Here is a 22,675-nt window from a genome sequence, read left to right on the forward strand (position 1 = left end):
ATCTAACCATCTCATTCTGTAATGGTTAATTATGGTCCATTATTGTCATTTATTTTGATGGCTCACTTGCCTCCAGATTTAGTCAGTGGAAGCCCCTTCAAGTTGACTTTTCTGTCCTTTTGACATGTTCCCCTCATTTTTTGAGTATTTCCTTACTTTCTAGCAAGGAAGATATTCCAAGACTACCTTGTAGTTTTTCTTTTCTTTTTTTTTCCCACTTGTCTTGGAATCAGTCTTTTATCCAAGAAGCCCTGGTTCCTTTTAGTGGAGAATGGTAATATTTAGCATTAATCAGCTAGGGCTGCTGTAACAAATGACCACAAATTTACATGGCTCAAAATAAGATTTATTTACTCACAGTTCTGGAGGCCAGAGGGCCAAAACCAAGGTGTCAGAAGGGCCACACATTCTTTAAAGGATCTGGGAAGAATCTGCTCTGTGTCTTTCTCATTTCATGTTGTGCTTGCTGGCATCTCTTGAGTTGCAGCTGCATGACTCCCATCTGTCTTCATCTTTACATGGCGTTCTTCCCTCTGGGCCTGTCTCCTCCCCTTTTGTAAGGAGACACCAGTCGTATTGGACTTGGGTACCCCCTAATCGAATATGACCTTATCTTAACTTGATTATATGTGTAAAAGACCCAGTTTCCAAATAAGGTCACATTCACAGGTACTGGGGGTTAGTTTTCGACTTGTCTTTTGGGGGATACAGTTCAACTCATAACAGTGTCTGACCAAGGTTGTCTGCAAACAGAAGCTTACATGGCTCCCTGTGGGGTCAGGTTGGTGAGCTGCCACGGCGGGCCTGAAAGGCCAGACCTCCAGCTGCCTCAGGTGGTGCCTGTGCCCTGCCTTTCTCCAGCCTGGCTCACAGGGGCTGGAGTAGGGCAGAGAGGGAGCACCTGCCCTGTCCAGGTGCTCCATTTGGCTGCTCAATTTCTTTTTAAATCCTCACTGTAGGAAAGGAGAAGGGAGGACTGGAAAGTATGGCCTCCAGGGTTTGGGCAGGTCCTTGTGAGGAACCAAGGGGAGGCTGGAATAGAGGTCTCTTCAGACACTAACACAGCTGGTAGTTGTCTCTTGGTTCCTTTTCTTTCTAGCCTAGGGCATTATCTGCCTAACTAGTGCGCGCTGTGCCTCCCAGGGGTGGTGCTTTATAGTAGATCCTCAAGTGTTCTCTTCATTGCAAACCGGTTCTGTGGCAGGCCTTGTCTAAGAAACTAGTACTCCCCGTGGTGAGAGCCATCGGTTTTTACTCTTTTCAAAGTAATTGTTTCAACAGAGGACACAGGTCAGAAATACAGGTGTATATATCAAAAGCAATATGGGCTACAGATTGACATTTAGCAGGAAAACATCAGCCTTAGTTTCTTTTTTTATTACCAAATAGAGATATATTATGAGAATAAGGAGAGTAGATGTTAAGGTAAAATTTTTCAGGAAAGAGGCTTGGGCCAATTATGTAAGTATGAATTAGTGTTAGAGTTGTTTTTTACTTGATGAGAAAGATCTTTATTTCTTTAAAAAAGTTCTTAGGGTACTTACTATAAATATGATTATTTGGTTTGATTGGTATTAAAAACATTGAAGGCCAGCTTTGTAGAAGCAAAATAACAAAGTTATCATCACAGATACTGTAGTCACTCACTTTGGGGACTCAGCCTCTATAGAGATGTAGCATTAAAAAGTGACTATTGCATCACCCTCAGCAGAAAATCATAGAGATGTTTTTGTAAAATATAAGTCATTCTCCAACCAGGAAGCATTATTGCAAGAGCATTTTAAACCTTTTCTGCTTGGCTCAGAGGAATAAAGGTAAAAGAGAAGAGGGGCTGGCAACATTATTTGATTGATCAATAATATCATTCATGATTTGATTAATAACATTGATTAATAATAACATGATTTGGTTCTAGCAACATTAATACGTTTAATAATGATAAAGGTGGATTAGAAAAAACTCAAGGAACAGAATATTTATAAACTAACTTTTAAGGGTAATGAATGTATGTAGGCAATCCCAAAATCAAATGAAAATGGTTATACATGTCCAAAAATGATCAATATCACTAGTAATCAAAGAAATGAAACTTAGCACCAGACTTTTTAAACTGTCATATTAGTAAAAATTTGGGTGGTGGGATTAACATTAAATCTTAAAATACTTTAATGTTTTAAAGTTTGTCACATTGTACATTAACTCTATAGATTGAAAAGGTCTAAATGTAAACTGACTAGGTCTTTTGTATATGTTCCTAATTTAGAGGTAGAACTAGTTTTGTGTAGTCAGGAGTAGTGACATTAGAAGGAAGCAAAGTTTATTTCACAGACCAGTTAGCAAACTAGGTCAAGGCAGAGGTTTAATTCTGATTGTTACAAACTTGCACATCTTAACAGTCTCATAGCTTCAGTTTCTTGTCAGAGTCCTTCTGTCAAAAATCTTGACTCCTCTGTTTCTTTTTTTTTTTTTTTGACTCCTCTGTTTCTTACGTCACAAATTTTGTTCAGAATAGATCTGCAATCTGACCACTCCTCACTGCCCACCCCTGGTCCAAGTCACCGTTTTAGTTTGCCTGGGTTCATGTAAATGGCCTCCATGCTTCCAACCTTGTCCTTTTTTGATACAACAACCAGACTCACCTCTCTGCTTAACATCCTCCAGAGCAGTTATCTTAGAAAGCAGTGTTGTCTCCTTAGTGGGAAATGCATGTTAGAGTATCCAGAACACGAGGTACAAGAAGGGGAAGAAGCTCAAGGTTACTTCTCATCTCATTCATAGTAAACACCAAACTCCTTTTCTCCCCTCTCACGCTTGCCCCCACTGCCTCTCTTACCATCTTCTTCCTTGCTTACCACACTCACTACTACTTCTTTTTTTAAAAAATATTTATTTATTTAAGAAAAAATAAAAATAAAAAAAATAAAAATATGTATTTATTTGGCTGCATAGGAGTCTTAATTGTGGCATGCATGATCTTTGGTTGCAGCATGTAGTTTCCTAACCAGAGATTGAACCCTGGCCCCCCTCCACTGGGAGTGTGGAGTCTTAGCCATTGGACCACCAGGGGAGTCTCACCACACTACTTCTTGCTGTTCTTTAAAGAGCCCAAGAGGCTTCTTACACTTGCTTCAGCCTTAAATGCTCTTCTTCCAGATATCTCATGGTTTGTTCCCTCCTTCAGACCTCTGAAAGGCTTCCCTTGCCCACCCCATGTGAAGCGGCCACCTCTCCTCTTTGCACTCCGTGCCCCTACCCTGGTGTACCCCTTCATAGCACTGTTACTTATTTATCACCTGTTTCTCCCCTCCACTCCTGTTAGTGTTTTGTTTCACTCCATCTTGAATGTCTGCCCACCAGTCAGGCACTTAGGACCTAGCTGAATGATCAGTTGAATTTCCAGTTTCTTCTTTAGCAGTTTCTCAAGCCCTTTGCCTAGAGAAAGGGGCAGGGCCACCCTTGTTCTTCATCTGTGGGAAAGTAAGGCTGCCTTTCAAGTGCCAGATGTTTCTACAGAGGTGCTCTAGGGGCTTCTCCTTTCTCACTGCTCAGATTTTTATATTCTATTACTCTTTACCAGTTAAATGATTTCTATTTTCTAAGTAACTTTTCCACATTAGGTACCAATGCTTTCCTTTTTCCCACATTTGGTGTCATTTAGTGTAAATCCTGTAGTAACATGTTGACATTTATTCCGTCATTCAGTTAGCAAATAGTTATTGCAGCAGATATTACGAGCCAGGCCAGGTACCAGACTAAACGCCCGGGCTTAAAGAGATGGAGAACCTGCCTTCCCCTTGAGGAGCTTGGAGTTCAGTGTGTGGTTGCAGGTGCCACTGGGACAGGCAGCTGATGTAAGAGGAATGCAGAGAGGGAGGTCCAGGACACAGGGTGGCTCACCTGGGCCTGCCCCAGAGGTGTGGGAATCTCAGCACTGGACAGGAGTTTGCCAGGTGAGGAAACCGGTAAGCACTGCTCCAGTAGGAGGGGATAATTTGGGCAAGGGCGTAGAGAGCTGTACTTGTTTAGAGAAGCACAGATCACTGAGTCTTATTGAAGCATAAAGTAAAATGTGAGTCTTCCCAGGTGGCTACTGAGCAGGTAAAGAACCTGCCCGCTTATGTAGGAGATGGCAGGTTTGATCCCTGGGTCGAGAAGATCCCCTGGAGGAGGGCATGGCAACCCACTCCATTATCTGTGTCTGGAAAATCCCATGGGCAGAGGAGCCTGGCAGGCTACATGGGACTGCATGTAGCCCATGTAGGCTGCAAAGAGTCAGATGTGACTGAAGTGACTTAGCACGCACGCACTGTGTAATGCAGGCTGTGATGATGGACACAGCCATGATAGTTCTTACAAGGGGCCTGATCTGGATGCTTCTAAAGGGTTCTATGTATCCTGTGTAGAGGTGGGACTTTGATCCTGCAGCCCAGGGATTTGGGCCTGTGCACCTGAAGGGACAGGGCTGGGGAGGTGGCCTGAAAGTGAAGTGAAGTCGCTCAGTCGTGTCCAGCTCTTTGTGACCCCATGGACTTTAGCTTGCCACGTTCCTCTGTCCATGGGATTCTCCAGGCAAGAATACTGGAGTGGGTTGCCATTTCTGTCTCCAGGTGAGGTGGCCTGGAAGGCTTTTAAATTGCATGCCTCCTTCCTGGGGCAAGAGGAGTACAGAATATTTTGTTAGGTATTAATATATCTCCATGCAGATTATTTTCTAGTTTAGAATATAAATTCCTGAAGGATGACAGGGTTTAATTCTGGCGTAGCTCATTTGCCTCACATGCACTTTGTGAGAAAGAGGCTGATTTAAACCTTTGGTGCATGATGATAATGTAGCCCTGAACTGTTATAACCTCCTATCCCCTTGCATGCTTCCCCTTTATTTACTGCATCCCTCATTTCCTACCTTCTCTTTTTGTCAGGCAAATTGAATTTATTATAAATGAGAAAAGGAAAGTTTTGTTCTGAGAGGATTAGGTGTTTGAGCTGTCAGATGCCAGGCGCTGTCACTGTATGTATAGGTGGGATGTACGGGACTCCTTCCTGAGGCATGCGTGCCCATGCTCCTCATCACGGCACATGGTGGGCACATGGTGTTCCCTTGCCCGGCATATAGTAGGTGTTCAGTAGGTGTTTGTGGAAGGAATCACCCTGTTCTTTGACAGCAGGATTAAGTCTGTGTTTTCACAGCGCTACTACTACCTACTTTTCTACTTTGATTTCCTGAATCTTTTCTTCTTGAGCTCCAGACTAGCTAACCTCCCCTCTCCATCTCTGCAAACTTCAGATATTTCCGCCACCCCAGATGCTCTTTCTTTCATCTGACAGACTTCTTTGCACTTTCTCGTAAGGCCCAATTCTGCCTCTTTCCAGGGAAGTCATTGCTGAGTAACTCAGATGGAGTCAGTTACCTCTTCCTGTGTATAGTTTTGTATTGAAGTTTGTTCGGCCTCCAGATAGTCAGCTTGGAAGACAACCTTTCTTTATTCTTGTACTGTACAACCTCCTATACTGTGCCTCCAGCATTTTAGCCTGGTGTCTGGTGGTTTTGCAGATGGGGGCTGGTTTGTAAGTTATTACAGGAAAACATATCATGGTGACTTGAAGCATGCCTGAATAGGCTCTGTGCTGGGCATGTGGAATATTATCCATTTACTGCTCGGCCTGCATCAGGCCTTTCCAAGGTACATAGGTGAGCATCTGTTTCAGAGCTGGTTCCGGAAACTTGCAAAGTTAGAAAGTTCATTCTTTCTAGGAAGGACTCTGAGGAGGAGACCAATGTAATTAGGTCAGCGATTTCATGCCAGCAGTAGGATCTTGGGAGGAGGATTAACTAGAGACAGTTTTTCTTTTCAGAAGTCTGGGGAGAGATGAGGGAGTCTCACTAACATGGTGGTAGAAGGGAATGGTAAGTAACTAAAAGAGTTTTTGCTAGGGAAGCTTACCCACTATTTGGGAGGAATGACCACCGACCTTACCACACAGAAACTCAGCACTGATGCCCTCATCATCTTCTCTGTAGAGACTGCTCCAGCCATCATGGAGGTGGCCGAGGTGGAGAGTCCACTCAACCCCAGCTGTAAGATCATGACCTTCAGACCCACCATGGAGGAATTCCGGGAGTTCAACAGATACCTCGCATACATGGAATCTAAAGGAGCCCATCGAGCGGGTCTTGCAAAGGTGATTATCTTCAGATGTTTTTAAGCCAGAAAATGATCACTTGGCCTTTAGTTATACTCTTAGTCTTCTTGATGTGGGAACTTGCTTTTTCCAAAGGAAGACATTTGCAAAATCTTTGTTCTTGTTAATCCATGTGGAGCATTTGATTTCTTCAAAAAATAATTATCTTATTTTTCTTTTAACTATTTATACTAGGTTACATTCTAGGGTTTTAAGAAAACAATCATACTGAACCAAGAATGATTCCCAGGAACCAGAGAGACCCATGTAAAGGTTTCAGAAATGTGAGCATATTCATAGATTTCATTAGTTGCTCACAGAGTGCAGGTATTAACCTGAAGCCTGAGTACTGCTCCGCTCTCTCTACCCTCTCTACCCTTCTCTTCCTCTTTGTCCCTGCTGCTTCCTGCTTTCTCTCCCTCCCTCCCTTCTTTGTTCTTTCTGTTTTAAAATGTAACAGATTTATTAGACATAATTCACATACCATACAATTAACATACCATACAATTCATCCATTTAAAGTGTGCAATTCAGTGTTGGTGTTTTTTTGGGGGGGTATATTCACAGAGCTGTGCAACCATCATCACTACCTAATTCCAGAACATTTTCATCCCCTCCCCCCGCAAATAAACTGTACCCTTCAGCAGCCATTCTCTATTCCCTTCTATCCTCTACCCCCTGCCTCTTGGCAACCACTAATCTGCTTCCTTTCTCTATGGATTTGCCTATTCTATTTTCTTTTTAGTTATTTGTTCATCACATGTGGAGAATGCATACTCTGTGCTAGGCCCTATGTCAGATGCTGGGTGTGTGTGTGTGTGGTGGGGGGAGGTGAGGGGACAGAACAAAATCCCTGCCCTCTGGAAGCTAATATACTGGTGATAGCATTTTAGGGGTGAGATGGGGGACATCTAAGGAGAGATCTAAAGGATATACATGAACGTCTTTTCAAGATGTGGAGATAGAAAGAATATTAAGTCCAGAGTCCTGGAAGCTGACCTGAGCGTCATTACGGCTTGTCCAGTCATAACCAGGCACGGGGCATTTTATTCTAAGTGCAGCGGGAAGCGTTAATAGGCTTAAAGCAGAGGGCAGGAGTACCTGGTGGCTGCTTGCTTGCTTGCCGGCCGCTCTGTGTGGCTTACGGGATCTTAACTCCCTGACCAAGGGTGGAACCCAGGATCCCAGCAGTTAAAGCTCTGAGTCCTAACCATTGGGCTGCCAAGGAATTCCCTGTTTGTTTGTTTTATTTTGTGATATTATTTGGATGAGATCACAGTGGCTTCTACATGAAGAATGAATTTGAGGGGGAGGAGAGCAGAAGCAAGGAGTGCTGTCAGGGGTACTCAGGATCATAGGCAATGAGGGCTAAGGTGCTGAGGATTGCGTTGCAGGGCTGCCCTGTGGCTGCAGAGTTAGAGCTTTGAAAGAGGCTGTTTAGGTTTGACTTTAACCTGAGATTAGTGTATCTTTCTGTGATGGAAATCTATTTCAATTTAAAATCGTCTTCGGAAGAATAGAATTTTTTGGTACTTGCTTAATTTTATTATTGTTCTAAACGTTAAGTTTATAATACAGATTTCTGTGGACTTGTCGACATCACCACATAAATTTCTGAGCTCCAGCAGAGCCTTCCCTACGGTGGCTCATCACGGGTTCTCCTGAAGCCCCATCTCCATGGTGGGCCAGGAGCACTGAGAGGAGCTGCAGAACGAACTTCCAGGCTTGCAGGGCTCGGTGTTCAAGTCTTCCTCCTGTATCTGGATGCAGCTGTTTGTAACGTTGGGCTGTGCTGGCATCTGTGCCTTGCATTCTGTTATTTTTTTCTGTGTAGTTCAAGTCACTGCTGGATAAAGTTTAAAATTCCTGGATATTAAGCTGAGTGGATTAGGGGTGGGTGAGAGAGACAAAAAGAAGATAAAAGTTTATAGTGAATTTCTCAGATATGCTATCCTTAGTTTAATCTTTTCATTAGGTTAACTCTCAAAGATCCCATTTTTGGAACCTTAGCACTTCCAGGTTATCTTTGAGGAGAAAAAAAGCATGTTTAAGTTGAAGAGAAGAGAATGGTATTTCAGAATCACTTGACACACAAAATTTTGATCATAAACTTAAAATGAACCAGCTTGGGCTTTATTTGGGCAGCGGGGAGTTGGGGTGGCTCTCCTCTTCTCTGGGCTCTGAATCCAGCCCTTTGTCCTGTAGCTCTCCCTCTTTGTTCCCTGAAAATGTACACCTTACTGTGTTCCCTCAGGATTAGTGAACATCCCATGGCTAGGGGCACGTTTAGTAACGTTAGAAGAGAAATTGGCAGCTACCCCCATGAGGGAGCTGGAGTACAGAGAGAACGCCTGTGCCCCTGTGGACATTCTCTGACAGAGTGGAGTTAATGAGAACTACAGTTAATTTTCTGAGTGTTGAACCAGACACCAACCTGAGTCCAGATTCTCTTTATCAAGTGAGATTCATTGACAGATGGAGATAGTGATTTGATATTCAGTAATTTCCTTTTACTTATACTAGGAATACAATGAATTGTTTTTTTAGTCATTTTTGCCATCTTTTACATCTGATCACAAAGACTCAGTTTCACCTGCTTTTTTCACTTCAATTTCATCCTTCTTTTTCTGGAAGTTGCAGCAGTAGCAAATGTATAAAACTGCACCAAATAAAATCAAATTGTATACATTAAAACTGCAATGTTGCTATTTGTTTTGAGGGCTAGCCCTGGGGAACAGAGCCATGTGTGAAATTCTTTGTTAATGCATCATTTAATGAATTGGTCTTAATTTTTGATTAAGATCAATTTGATTGTGGTTGAGTAGTGACTTTGGCCTCAGATTACAGTCTGCCTTGGTTGGTAACAGTTTTTAGATTTATACTTTAGATCTAATGTTTTTTCCCCACCAGGAGTGAGAGGTTTGGCACCCTGACTTTCTACCTAGATTTGTTGGTCTAATTGGGAAAGTGAAAAAGTGACAATGTCCTTAAATGTAAAACTTGTACTTTTTTTGTGGAGAAAGGTTATAATGAAACATTATTACATGAGGAATGGCCAATTCTTCCAGAGCAGTATTATGGACATACTCTGTCCTGGGCCTGAGGTTATCCTCTAGAGTACAGAGCAGGCTTCCGGAGTAGCATAGAGGTGGCAGGTAGCTGTCTGTGTCCAGAGGTGAGGAAAGATGGGAGCAGCCCTGCCCTTCCTCCTCGCACTCCTTTCCCAGTTGGTCAGTGGTAGTAATGGCAACATAGTTCAAGATCAGTAATGCAAATACAGATTTCAGTTAGGTAATTTTTACTTGTATAGGGCCCAGGCTGGGATTGGGGAAATATTAATATAAAACATATATTTCTATTTTGATATAATCAGGAAGGTAAACTTCAGGAGAAATGGGTTTCCTTCCTTTAGAGTCCTTACAAGTAAAAGTTTAACTTTTGAGTATTTTAAAGTCCTAAATATTATATGTTGTGCTTCCATTTCCTATGTGAGAAAATACGGTGTGTTAAGATTTAAAATTATAGTTGAAAAATAAAATTTTTGTCATAGGCCTGACCTTACAGATTTTTAAAGTTCTGTCTGAACACTTTAAACTTTAATCAGAGTAAATGAATACAAGCTCAGAATAATTATGAAGATAATATTTAGATTTTTGTAAATGTATTGTGTTGTTTAACTTTAGAGAAGAAAATTTGTTACAAAATATTTTTGGGATAAACAACTGCCTGTTTTTCACAATGCTGGAAAATATTTAACTCTAAACATAATGTTGATTTTGATTGTAGATATATTTCTAAGCAGGAGCCTGAATAAATCTGTGTTTTATTTTTTTGAATAACCACATTCATTTCTGATGAAGAAAAAGTTAGTGTTTATAAAATTCTTCATTACTATCCTTTGCCCTTTCAGAATATGATCAAGACAGTGTAAGTATGTTTATCCATTGGGTATGGTTGTCCACACTTAAAATATTGAGTATGTGTTCTCAGTAGTGTAAAGTGTGATTGTCTCTGGGTTCATTTTAAACCAACATATCTTAGAGAAAATATCAAGTGTGTAATATTACCTTATTGCTGATGAAAATTAAATTTAGAGTTTAAAGATCACCCCATCTCTTTTTTGAGTTACTATTCATTTATTGGCAGAAAGTGAAGAGGAGCTAAAGGGCCTCTTGATGAAGATGAAAGAGGAGAGTGAAAAAGCTGACTTAAAACTCAACATTCAGAAAACTAAGGTCATGGCACATAGTCTTATCCCTACATGGCAAATAGATGGGGAAAATGTGAAAACAGTGTCTGATTTCATTTTCTTGGGCTCCAAAATCAATGTGTACGGTGACTGCAGCCACGAAATTAAAAAGACACTTGCTTTTTGGATGAATAGCTATGACAAACCTAGACAGTGTATTAAAAAGCAGAGGCATCACTTTACAGACAAAGGTCCATATAGTCAAAGCTGTAGTTTTTCCAGTAGTCAAGTATGGATGTGAGAGTTGGACCACAAAGAAGGCTAAGCACTGAAGAATTGATGCTTTCCAACTGTGGTGCTGTAGAAGACTCCTGAGAGTCCCTTGGACTGCAAGGCGATCCAACGAGTCCATCCTAAAGGAGATCAGTCCTGATATTCATTGGAAGGACTGATGGTGAAACTGAAACTCCAGTACTTTGGCCACCTGATGTGAATAGCTGACTCATTGGAAAAGACCCTGATGCTGGGAAAAATTGAGGGCAAGAGGAGAAGGGCGACAGAGCTTGAGATTGTTGGATGGCATCACTGACTCAATGGATATGAGATTTAGCAAACTCAGGGAGGTAGTGTTGGACAGAGAAATCTAGCATGCTGCACTTCATGGGATCGCAAAGAGTGGGACCTGACTTAGTGATTGAAGAATAGCAACAACAAGCCATTTATTGATTGTGTAACATTGGCCAAGTCACACATTCCCTGACTCCAGGTTTTCTTATCTGATGAAGCCTAACTCAGAACCTTTCACAAAAGTCAGTCACAGGTGCAATGTAGATATAAATGTGAAAGACAAAATCTTAAAGCTCTTAGAACACAAAATAGAATGTATGCATTCTCTCAAGTAGGGAATTATATTTTTTTAAACAGAAGATCAAGGCAAAAATGAAGAAATTCAATTATATTAAAATGTATGATCTTTGTGATCCCATGGACTATACAGACCATGGAATTCTTCAGGCCAGAATATTGGAGTGGGTAGCCTTTCCCTTCTCCAGGGGAATCTTCCCAACCCAGGGGTTGAACCCAGGTCTCCCGCATTGCAGGCTGATTCTTTACCAGCTGAGCCACAAGGGAAGCCCAAGAATACTGATGTGGGTAGCCTAACCCTTCTCCAGTGGATCTTCCCGATCTAGGAATCAAACCAGGATCTCCTGCATTGCAGGCAGATTCTTTACCAACTGAGCTATCAGGGAAGCCCATATTAAAATGAAGAACTTATATCAAAAGATACAGTTAAGGAAAACTAAAGAACTAAAGAGAACTAAATATCATTCCTGAATATTCATTGGAAGGACTGATGATGAAACTGAAACTCCAATACTTTGGCCTCCTGGTAAGAAGAACTGAGTCACTGGGAAAGACCCTGATGCTGGGAAAGATTGAAGGCAGGAGGAGAAGGGAACCACAGACCTTGAGATGGCTGGATGGCATCACCGACTCAATGGACACGAGTTTGCGTAAACTCCGGCAGTTGGTGATGGACAGGGAGGCCTGGTGTGCTGCAGTCCAAGGAGCCGCGGAGTTGGACACAACTGAGCGACTAAACTGAACTGAACAGTTAAGGAGATTGAAGGGGAAGTTTCAGGGTAAGAAAAGGTATTTGATATATGTACACACACACACACATATATATAGATACTTGCAAATGTACACACCCAAGAATAACCAGACTCTATGCAGAAGTCTATACATTGATAAAAAAAGGCTGACAGTGCGATAGTAAAATGGGCAAGAGGCTTAAATAAATACTTTTTGAAAAAGGATATCTATAGGGTCAATGAATATATGAAGAGATTTCTTTAGTTATCAGAAAATGCTTATCTAATACCTACTTGAGTACCATTACACATCTACCAGATCAGCACTACAAAATGATGATGAAGATGTGGAGCAATAGGGACTTTCATACATTGCTGGTGGGACTGTGAAATGGTACGGCCACTTTGGCAAAAGTTTGGTAATAATGATTAAATTTGATCTGCATATCCTGTGTCACAGCAATTTCACTGTTAGGATCTCTGCATGGGTGTATATTTAGAGAACTGTGTGCTCACATGCTGCAGAAGATGCATACATCTATATTAATAGCAGTGTTGTTTGCAGTTGCCGATAATTAGAAAAAAAGTGATCACGAAATAGTCATATGTTAACATAAATATTCATACAAAGGCACACTAAGTAGGAATGAAAACCAACAAACTTCAGCAGCCTAGGTCATCATGTTTGAATCTCGCAAAAATATCGAGTAAAATAGAAAAGATAAGGAGTGTGTGGGTATATACACATATATATTTATATATGCATGCTTACATTTCTATGCATTTAAAAAACTGTTGTTAGGGTTGGATACACAGACATAAAACTATAAAACCCGACAAGGAAATGAACACCATAAGTGCCATGATAGTGAACACTTTGTGAGCAAGAGGGGGATGTGTGTAGAAAAGGGTACCAGGACCTCTGGAGTACAAGCAATATCCTATTTCTCACATGTGACAGTGGGCACTCTGGGGTTTGCTTAATAATAACTCACAGAGATACATATTTGTGATAGTGCATTTTCTGTATGTGTGCTATCTGTATTTTGCAATTAAATTTTTAAGAGAATAGGCCAAAGCTACGAATCAGGGTTTCCCCCACCTCCCCAGAAAGTTAGCTGTTAAACATTGACTAGCACACCACTCTCATTTGCTATATTGTATGAGAGGTATTTAAAGAAATGATATTGACTAAACACTGCTACTGTGCTGTGCTTAGTCACTCAATTGTGACTTTTTGCGACTCCATGGACTGTAGCCTGCCAGGCTCCTCTGTCCCTGGGGATTCTCCAGGCAAGAATACTGGAGTGGGTTGCCGTGCCCTCCTCCAGGCAATCTTCCCAACCCAGGGATCAAACCCAGGTCTCCTGCATTGCAGGCAGATTCTTTACCGTCTGAGTCACCAGGGAAGCCGAAGAATACTGGAGTGGGTAGCCTATCCCTTCTTCAGGGGATCTTCCTGACCCAGGAACCGGACTGGGGTCTCCTACATTGCAGGTGGATTCTTTACCAGCTGAACAGTACTTATTTTTCTCATGATAATATAGACAGCATTTGAACTTTGGCAAGTTATTTTATTTCTGTGTATCTCTCCATTTTACCTTGAAAATAGGTTAACTGTATCAAGTAAAAATAATTAATGCAAGTTCAGTATTTGGTATAGTGAGTACTCAGTAAATTTTGTTTAAAAATGTCATGTCATAAGGTAAATGTTTGGGAGAATGAAATCATTTCCTTTAATGTAAATCTCTACAGTTCTTTTACACATTTGTTGTAGAAAAGATGAGGAATTCTTCACTTGTATTCTGCTGGAACTTGAGAGCTAAATAACAATGTGGAATGTTTTCCAAATAATATTTTATTATTTTACTTTTAGGTGATTCCCCCTAAGGAGTGGAAGCCAAGGCAGTGCTATGATGACATAGACAACTTGCTTATTCCAGCTCCGATTCAGCAGATGGTCACAGGGCAGTCTGGACTGTTCACTCAATACAACATCCAGAAAAAAGCCATGACAGTGAAGGAGTTCAGGCAGCTGGCCAACAGTGGCAAGTGAGTAGATTCAGTGTGCTGTTTTGATTTCTTTCGAAGATGTAGATGAATATGTTAAGAAACCAAGGAGATGGAAGCTTGTGAAGAGCAGGAGCCTTCTGCAGAGTTTATTTCGTTTCCCATTTAACTGTTTCTGCTTTTTAGGTGGTTGTCTGCCTTCTAGAAAAATTGTTCCTCATTTTATCATCTCATTCATAATTAAGTGGATTTTTGTCCCTGTCTTTTACTTTGAGTTTTTGTTTCTACGCTTGACTCCTCTTTGTTAGGCAATTTCTTCTGTGTGTGATAATGTTTAAGTCTTAAATGATAAGTTACAGATATTAGAAGAATAATTTAGAAAGAAAATCCCTGGGGATTTTCCTAGTGGTTCAATGGCTAAGGCTGTGGCCCGGGTTCAATCCCAAGTCAGGGAAATAGATCCTACATGCTGTAACTAAGGCCGGGCACAGCCAAATAAATAAATGAAATAAATAAATAGTAAAAAAAAAGAAAAGAAAGGAAAATCCTTGAATGACTTGAATGGCCACCATTATTGTCACCTGTCACATTAGTCACCTGTTACTTTGTAATGAATGACCCCAAACCTTAGTATCTTAGATCAATAAACATTTAACATCTCAGTTTCTAAAGGTCAGGAGGCTAAGATTGGCTTAGCCGGGTGGCTGTGGCTCAGGACCTTGGTGAGGTTATAGTCAAGTTGGGTGGGGCTGCTGTCACTTGGAGACTCGACTATGTCTAGAGGATTTTCTTCCAAGATTGCTCCCCTTCTGTGGCTGTTGGCTGGAGTTCTGAGTTCCTTGCTGCAAGAGCTATTCCTTGTGTTGTGTGGCATCTAGCTTCTTCCGAAGCAAGTGATCCAGAAGTTACCAAGATGGAAAACAAACTGTCTTTTCATTACCTATTTCTTGACTATCATTTCTGCCATGTTCTATTTGTTATATGCCAAGTGCAGCCCATTCTTAAGGGGAGGAGAATTAAGCTGTATATCTTGAAGGGAGATATATCAAAGAATTTGTGGATATATTTAGAAACTGTCACAGTTATTATTATTAAACTACCTTAAAAAATTTTTTTTATATAGTCGTTAAGATCTTAGATCAAAACATTAATCTAGAAACACCCCTTCCCCATCAAACCAATCAACTATCCAACCTAAAAACATCATTGTCTAAAATTCCCTGGATGGGTATGCATGAGATTGAGTCCTTTGAATGATCTTTAAAAAAAAACAACACTGTATTTGACATAGTACGCACTCGATGGTAGTTGAAGAATCTTTTATTCTATACGAAGTTCCTGTTATGGAGCATAATTACTATTCCAAAGGAATTAAACATTTGATAGTTAATTCAAGTTTCTCTTGAGTTTTTTTTTTTTTTTGTTAGGCATTGGTAAAACCTCATTGTTTCAGATCTCATTTGAGAATGTAAAACTTTAATCATAGATTGAATTGGTTTGCTTTCATACTCTATAAGAACTCTAATAAAAAGTTCAATGCCAAAACAAGATTGCAGGAGCAATTTTATCCAATTTCTTATAAACTGTTTATTGTTTTCTGTTCTCCATCTTCTAGTGCCCATTTCCAGAGTCATTCTTTTTTTTTTTTCCCCTCATTTTTCTTTCTTGAGTCATCCTTAAAGTATTAAATAGCTTATTTCATTTACACTAAATTTTAGTGGAATCTCTACTTCATACATTTTAAATCGTTCAAGTATAGTATAATTGGTTAAAGAGTTTAGAAAATCTTTTGAAAGATAAAATAATGAGTTTTAACTAATATTTTGCTTCTGTTGTTGGTACTTTCATGGAAGTATGTTTCTTAGTCAAGAAATGAAGTTTTCATATAGAGTTATTTAGAAGAATCTTGAGAGATCTATGATAAATATATTTACGTATTTACTTGTTAGATTTGACAGCATGAGGATGCAGTATTTTCATTTTGATAGAATTTTGTTTAGAAAGTGATGGGTAGGGGAAATCTTAAAATTGCCTTTACTGTTCGGGCTTTGTTTCCTCTCCCTTTTCCAGGTACTGTACCCCGAGATACTTGGATTATGAAGATTTGGAGCGCAAGTACTGGAAGAACTTAACCTTTGTGGCACCTATTTATGGTGCAGACATTAATGGGAGCATATATGATGAGGTATATTTCTATTATAGTGGGTTTTATAAGGTATCATTTCATGTTACTGTTTCCATTACCATTTTAGGTGGTTGAGAAGCAGTTATTTGTTGTGCTTTGTGTGACCCATAACTCTTCATAGGACAAGAGGAAATAAAGACACATCAGGATGATTGCTCCTGCTGCTGGTTTTTAAATTGAAACCAGCTAATTATACAAATACCTGAGACTGTTCAACAGTATGTAGTTATCTGGCTAGTCTTTAAATTACACTCAAAATTTTTAAAAGCAAAAGCATATTATAAAAATACTTGGAAAACAGGAAATATTATTCATAACAGTATCACCTTAAGAAAAAAGTAGTATTAATATGTATTCTTCCTGTAACATGCTTATATTCTCTTTTTTTTACCACTCCCAAATTGTGAGGAATTTTTTTTTTAAATACACTTTGCAGTCTTTCCAGTTATTTTTCATGAGAATGTAATCTGCTTGATATAATATTATCCTTCTTGCCTCCCCCAATACTTAAAATTCTATTAAATTTTTTTCCTTTTGAAACCTGTTTTACATTTTCCATTGTTTTAGTTTGAAAAATTTCTTGCCTACCAAAAAGTTGAAGTAATGCAGTGAACACTGGATGCCTTCATGTGGATTCACGAGTTGTTAATTTTGCCGCATTTGCTTTTTGTTTCTGTGTCACTCTATCTTTGTCTCTCTGTCCCTCTGCTGTAACATTTGAAAGTGAGTTACAAACATGACAGTTCACCCTCAGTTATTTCAGCGTGAACCTTTCAGTTATGAGGCGATTTAAGGTTTATATTGGGCTTCCCTTGTGGCTCAGCTGGTAAGAATCTGCCTGCATTGTGGGAGACCTAGGTTCGATCCCTGGGTTGGGAAGATCCCCTGGAGAAGGGAAAGGCCACTCACTCCAGGATTCTGGCCTAGAATATTCCATGGACTGTATAATCCATGGGGTTGCAAAAAGAGTCGGACTTGACTGAACGACTTTCAACATTTATATAATAGTATCTAATATAGAGACTATTTTCGTAGATCCCTAAGTTTCCCAGTAATGTTCTTTATAAACTGCTTTTTCCCCCATATGAAGGATCCAGTCAAGAATTTCCCTTTATTTATTTATTTTTTTTTAGCAGAATTTTATTTTATTTTATTTTTCCATTTATTTTTATTATTTGGAGGCTAATTACTTTACATTCCCTTTATTTTTTAAAGAATTAATTTATTTTTGGCTGTGCCAGGTCTTCATTGCTATGTAGGGCTTTTTCTAGTTGCAGAGTGGGGGCTGCTCTCTAGTTGTGGTGCATGGGCTTCTCATTGTGGTGGCTTCTCTTGTTGCAGAGCATAGGCTCTAAACAGACAGGCTTCAGTAGTTGGAGCACGCTGGCTCAGTAGTTGTGGCTCGTGGGCCCTAGAGCGTGCAGGCTTCAGTAGTTGCGACTCGCAGGCTCTATGAGCATGGCCTTAGAAGTTGTGGTGCATGGGCTTAGTTGCTCCGTGGCAGGTGAATCTTTCCAGACCAGGGATTGAACTCATGTTCCCTGCATTGGCAGGCAGACTCCTGTCCACTGTGCCACCAGAGAAGTCCGAAAGAACCATTGTTATTTTTGAAAATGGGCTGGGTATTAGATGATACTGTGGAATTACTGATGTCCTGTTCAATGAGATGATGGCATGGTGACTTTGTCATTACTAAAGAGTAAATCAGTAAGAATATACTTGGAGTACAAATGAATCACTTTGCTATACAGCAGAATTTAACACAACATTGTAAATCAAATATACTTCAATTTTTTATAAGGAGGGAAAGAATATACTTTTTTGTATATGTTTATTTATGCATATGTTTTTTAATTTTGTATATGTTTTTATAAATGTTTTTATTTTGTGTCTTCTCTGTGGTTTCTTCCCTATGGTATCCTGGCAAGTTTGCAGGTTTCTGCAAACACACACACACACACAGACACTTACATTAATATATATACACACGCACACAGATACATATATTTTTCCTTATAAATTGAGACTATACACTGAAAAATATATAGGTGAATAACATGTATTCTGGAATTTGTTTTTAAAATATCTCAGGAAATAAAGTGGAATGGATATAGTTGAATAAAGATTGGCGAAGTATTGGTAAATGAAGCTAGATGATGGATACATGATATTTAAAATATGTATGTTTGGGCTCTTACAAGTTAAAAAAGGGAAAACATTCTTTTTCTTTCACCCTTTGGATTTTCACCAGTGTAAGTAACCTCCATATTGAGAATTTATTGTTAAGTTAGTACATACTTATATAGAAAAATTTAAAAATAGAGAAAAATATGAAGAAAAGGTTACTTAAAAGCTTACCAAACAAACATAACCTCTATGATTTCCTTTTGGCCTTTTGTGTTGGTGTATATATATGCTTGCGTGTGTGTTTGTGTTTCCCCACCTCAAAGGCTTTGCTTTAGAAGTATTTTCAGTATTGCTCTCCAGAGGATCATTTCAGTGTATTCTAGCTCCAGCGGTTTCAGATTGTACCTTATATTAAGTCTTTGCTATGTTTTTTGGTATTTCAATTCCAAGTATATTCTTTTTCCCTCCTTTTAAAAAATTGAAGTGTATTTGATTTACAATGTTGTGTTAAATTCTGCTGTAGAGCAAAGTGATTCATTTGTACTCCAAGTATATTCTTATTGATTTATTCTTTAGTAATGACAAATCTCTTTTAAGTTTGCATGTTTTGGTTACTTACCTTTAGGAAAATGGGTGCCACTAGTACTAAATCTTCCTTACAGAAGATGGCATCTTGAAATGGGTGAGGCCAGGCAAATACTGTTGGTATTTTCAGTTGAGGCCCAGAAAAGTTAAATGTTTTCTCAAAGTTACGAGGCTGGTAAGCTGCCAGGTGCTCTTATTCTCCACACCAGTTTTAAGGAAGTAATTATGTAGAGTCAGTCTCACAGCTGTGGAAATGTGTAAAGTTAGGTCTGTGTCACCTACGAATGTCCCCTGAGCTCATGGTTTATTTTGTGTCTTCTCTGTGGTTTCTTCCCTATGTTATCCTGGCAAGTTTTCAGGTTTCTGAAAGGAAGACAGTTGAGGAATCATCTGGATTTTGGGCTGAGAGGTTGCATGTCTTAAGGCTCAAAAATAAAACTTAGTCAAGATTTTTTTCTAACCACACCTCAGGATCATTGAGCTCTTTGTTCCTTTTTTGCAAATATAATTAAGGAGTAGAAACAGCGTATGATTTTCAGAACAGTTGACATAAAGCTGCCCTGGACTAGCTTTTCATATTTGATAGTAAAATAATATAATTGTTGATAGCACAGATGAGGCTGATGGGCTTAGTTTTGTAGTGCTTATTAATTTACTGCTGTGTTTGAAAACCAGTTACACAATGGCATTGCTTCAAGGGAACATTGACTTTAGACTTCAGATTTGAGTAACTTTAGTTATTAAAATTCGATGAACAAAATTCACTGGTTTGTAAACATGCAGTTTTTAAAGCACCCTCATTATTTACAAGTTTTGGAGCCAGAAATCTGTCATTTTGGTAGGACCTACAAGGCATACTGTTTTATGGAATTTCTGTAGGGGTGTTTAGTAACTCCAGAACTGAGCTGACATTTTCAGTGCTTTTGTAGCATAAAGAAAGACATGAGAGATGTTGTGAACTGGTACTGGTAAACAAAACCAATCACACTCAAGACAACTAAATTCAAGCACATGAAAAGTAACTTGTATTTGCCCCCTTGAGGTAGATGGAGAGCAACAAGAGAAAGAGTGCATTAAAGAGAGTAATGAAGAGTGAGTGTAATAATAACTTGTGTCAGGAACATTTGAAGTCATTGCAATGAATGTGCATTGGAAAAAGCTTGTGTGTTTTGCTCTTTCCTATTGTATCTTTGCATTGTTTAACTGCTCAGTTCAATATTTAAATTGTATTGGATGTTGGTTTGTTATGGTTCCTGGCATTATTTTGAAAGGGATTATAGTCATCAAATTGTAGTTCATTTTCCTGCCTGATTTGTAGTTATGGCTATTCCCTTTAATGTTAAAAGAAGGATTCAAAATTCATAACCTTCTGTTGGTGGGGATAGGAGTTCCTAGAGAGGGTGTGGGGAAGGTAAGAGAAACAGTTTGTGTAGTGTGCAAAGGTGAGTAAGGATCCTGGTTCACAGGTAATTCACAAACTTGGGGGGCAGGTGTGGGGTTCCAGGGAGCCCAGAGAGGCACTTTGAGTAGCTTGGTGTAGAAGGAAGATTTTTTTTTTTTTTTGTAGGAGAGATGAGCTTGTCCTAGATGAGCAAGTTCAAGACAGGTAGAGGGAGGGGAGAGAAGAATGGACAGAAGCTAGGTAAATTGGAGGATAAGATTGTACTTAATAATTTGTCTCCCTCTCTTTCTTTTTTTAAAAACTGAATTTGAAGGCTTTTTGGTGAGCTTGGGCTTAAGGAGAGTGAGGCAGACCTGAAGCAGTGGCTGTGGGATCTGAGGGAGAGGATCAGCCTGCCCGGAGATGGGTTGCCGGGGCTTCTCCTTCTCGGATAGTTATCTTGTAGCACCAGGCAAGTCTGTTAAGGAACAAAAAGGGGTGCCGTTGTAGTGTGGATCCAGGTGTGGGTACAACATCGGAATTAGGGGTGAGGGTGTTCGTGAAGGATTGGTTGAGGACAGTCAGTCTTACAGTAAAGGGACTAGGGTCTGGAGATTCCGGGGGAGAAGTCTTGGCCCCTCTTTCATTCCACTGATGCTTTCAGAGCTTGATTTCCTTAGGATATACTTAAAAATCTCAGCACCATGGGCAGTGGCCTCTGGCAGCAGTAACAGTAACATGATTTAAGGAGGTTGCTGTTGTTTAGTTGCTCAGTCATGTCCGACTCTTGTGACCCCATGGACTGTAGCCCACCAGGCTCTTCCGTCCATGGGATTTCCTAGGCAAGAATACTAGAGTGGTTGCCATTTCCTTCTCCAGGGGATCTTCCCGAGCCAGTGATCAAGCCAGTGTCTCCTGCATTGGCAGGTGGATTCTTTTACCACTGAGCCACCAGGGAAGCCCTTAAGGTAGTTACTACTTTTCAAACCAAAATGCCAAGCCTATCAAAGGCATGACATGACAAAGCCCAGTCTTTGGGTGTATGATGAAAAGCCTTGCTTGTCTTTGTAAATAAAGTTTTATTGGAGCATAGCCTTATTGTCAATCTACATATTATATATAACTTTTTTGCACTACAGTGGGAGAGTTGAGTCATTGTGACAGATTGTATGGCCCACAAAAGCTAAGTCCTTTGCAGAAAAGGTTTACTAACTCCTAATATAGAGGCACAATTATTTGCTTTTGGGGAAGGCTTCTCAAAACTTAAGATATAGATAAAATTCTGGATGTTTTTAGTTATGACTATGTTGATATCTTGACTATGACTATATTTATATTGATTATGTTAAGATCCTGAAATGAAATTTGGTAATGTCAGGGACCTTCTGTAAGTAAAGAAGTTCCTGAACTTAGAAATAGAGCCTCCTGTGTTTTTGGGTGACCTTTGATGATTCCTTGGAAACAGTAACAGAAACATAAGAGTCCAAAGATCTGAAACTCTTATTTTGGTTATATTTTACTGAAGACTGGTATACTGATAAAGAAAGTTTTAATTAGGAAATTCCCTGGTGGTCCAGTGGTTAGGACTCCGTGCTTTCACTGCCACAGGTCTGTGTTCGATCCCTGGCTGGGGAACTAAGATCCTGCAAACTGTGCAGCATGGAAGGAAAAAGAAAAAGTTTTAATTAACCTTTGTGCACTGTTCAATTAAAAAAATTAGTTCTCTGTTTATAGAAACATGGCAGTCACTTCACGAAACAAACACAAAAGCAACAGATAAAGAGAAAAGATGAACAGGGGGAGAAAGGTGCTGTAACTATGTGGGATGATTCAGCTTGACTAAGGGACGTTAAAATAAACCCGTATCTGAAGGGAAAAAAAGAAGATATAATATTTCTGGGATAGCCAATAGCCATACTTCCACAGGCGTTTGAAGACAGAGTGCATCTCTTTGTTTTGTATGTGAGGGCTAAGACTAGGCATCAACATTTTTCACGAACATTAGTACAGTGACAGTAAGTCATTCAGACTTGTGTTCTGTGCTCATTTGGGCTGCATTTCTAACATTATCTATCGTATGTACAGTAGTGATTCTCTTATTGATGATCATTGTTCATTAAATTGAGGTTTAAAAATGAAGTTCAACATACTTTGCTTAAGCTGGCTATTATCTTCTTGATAACACTAGAAGGATCTCCAATAGTATTAATCTGTTTTCAAGAGTCTTTGCAAGGTTTTCCCTTGGTTGAGTGGTGATAGACACTTCCTTCCCTAAGCCTCACCTGTCTTCTCCATCATCTAGGCTTTCTGATTTGAATACTTCATTCATATCCTAACAGGCATTGCTGTCAGCAGTGGCCCCTTTGAGATGATGTTTTTCACAGTAGTGCACCAGCAAGGTTCCTACCTTACAGGAGTTTAGC

The 22,675-nt window shown here is 39.7% G+C and overlaps 1 protein-coding gene across 1 annotated transcript in view; it reads left to right on the forward strand.

Moving 5' to 3' along the window:
• Positions 1 to 22,675, forward strand: part of KDM4C (lysine demethylase 4C) — a 392,678-nt gene that overhangs the window by 23,768 nt on the left and 346,235 nt on the right. Inside the window, exons 2-4 of the mRNA XM_043486754.1 lie at positions 6,020 to 6,180; positions 13,841 to 14,016; positions 16,045 to 16,159. Of these exons, the coding sequence (XP_043342689.1) occupies positions 6,037 to 6,180; positions 13,841 to 14,016; positions 16,045 to 16,159 (435 nt within the window). The 5' untranslated portion in view covers positions 6,020 to 6,036. The remainder of the gene's footprint in view (positions 1 to 6,019; positions 6,181 to 13,840; positions 14,017 to 16,044; positions 16,160 to 22,675) is intronic.

This window comes from Cervus canadensis, chromosome 14 (genome assembly GCF_019320065.1).
Source record: "Cervus canadensis isolate Bull #8, Minnesota chromosome 14, ASM1932006v1, whole genome shotgun sequence".
NCBI classification, from domain to species: Eukaryota; Metazoa; Chordata; class Mammalia; order Artiodactyla; family Cervidae; genus Cervus; species Cervus canadensis.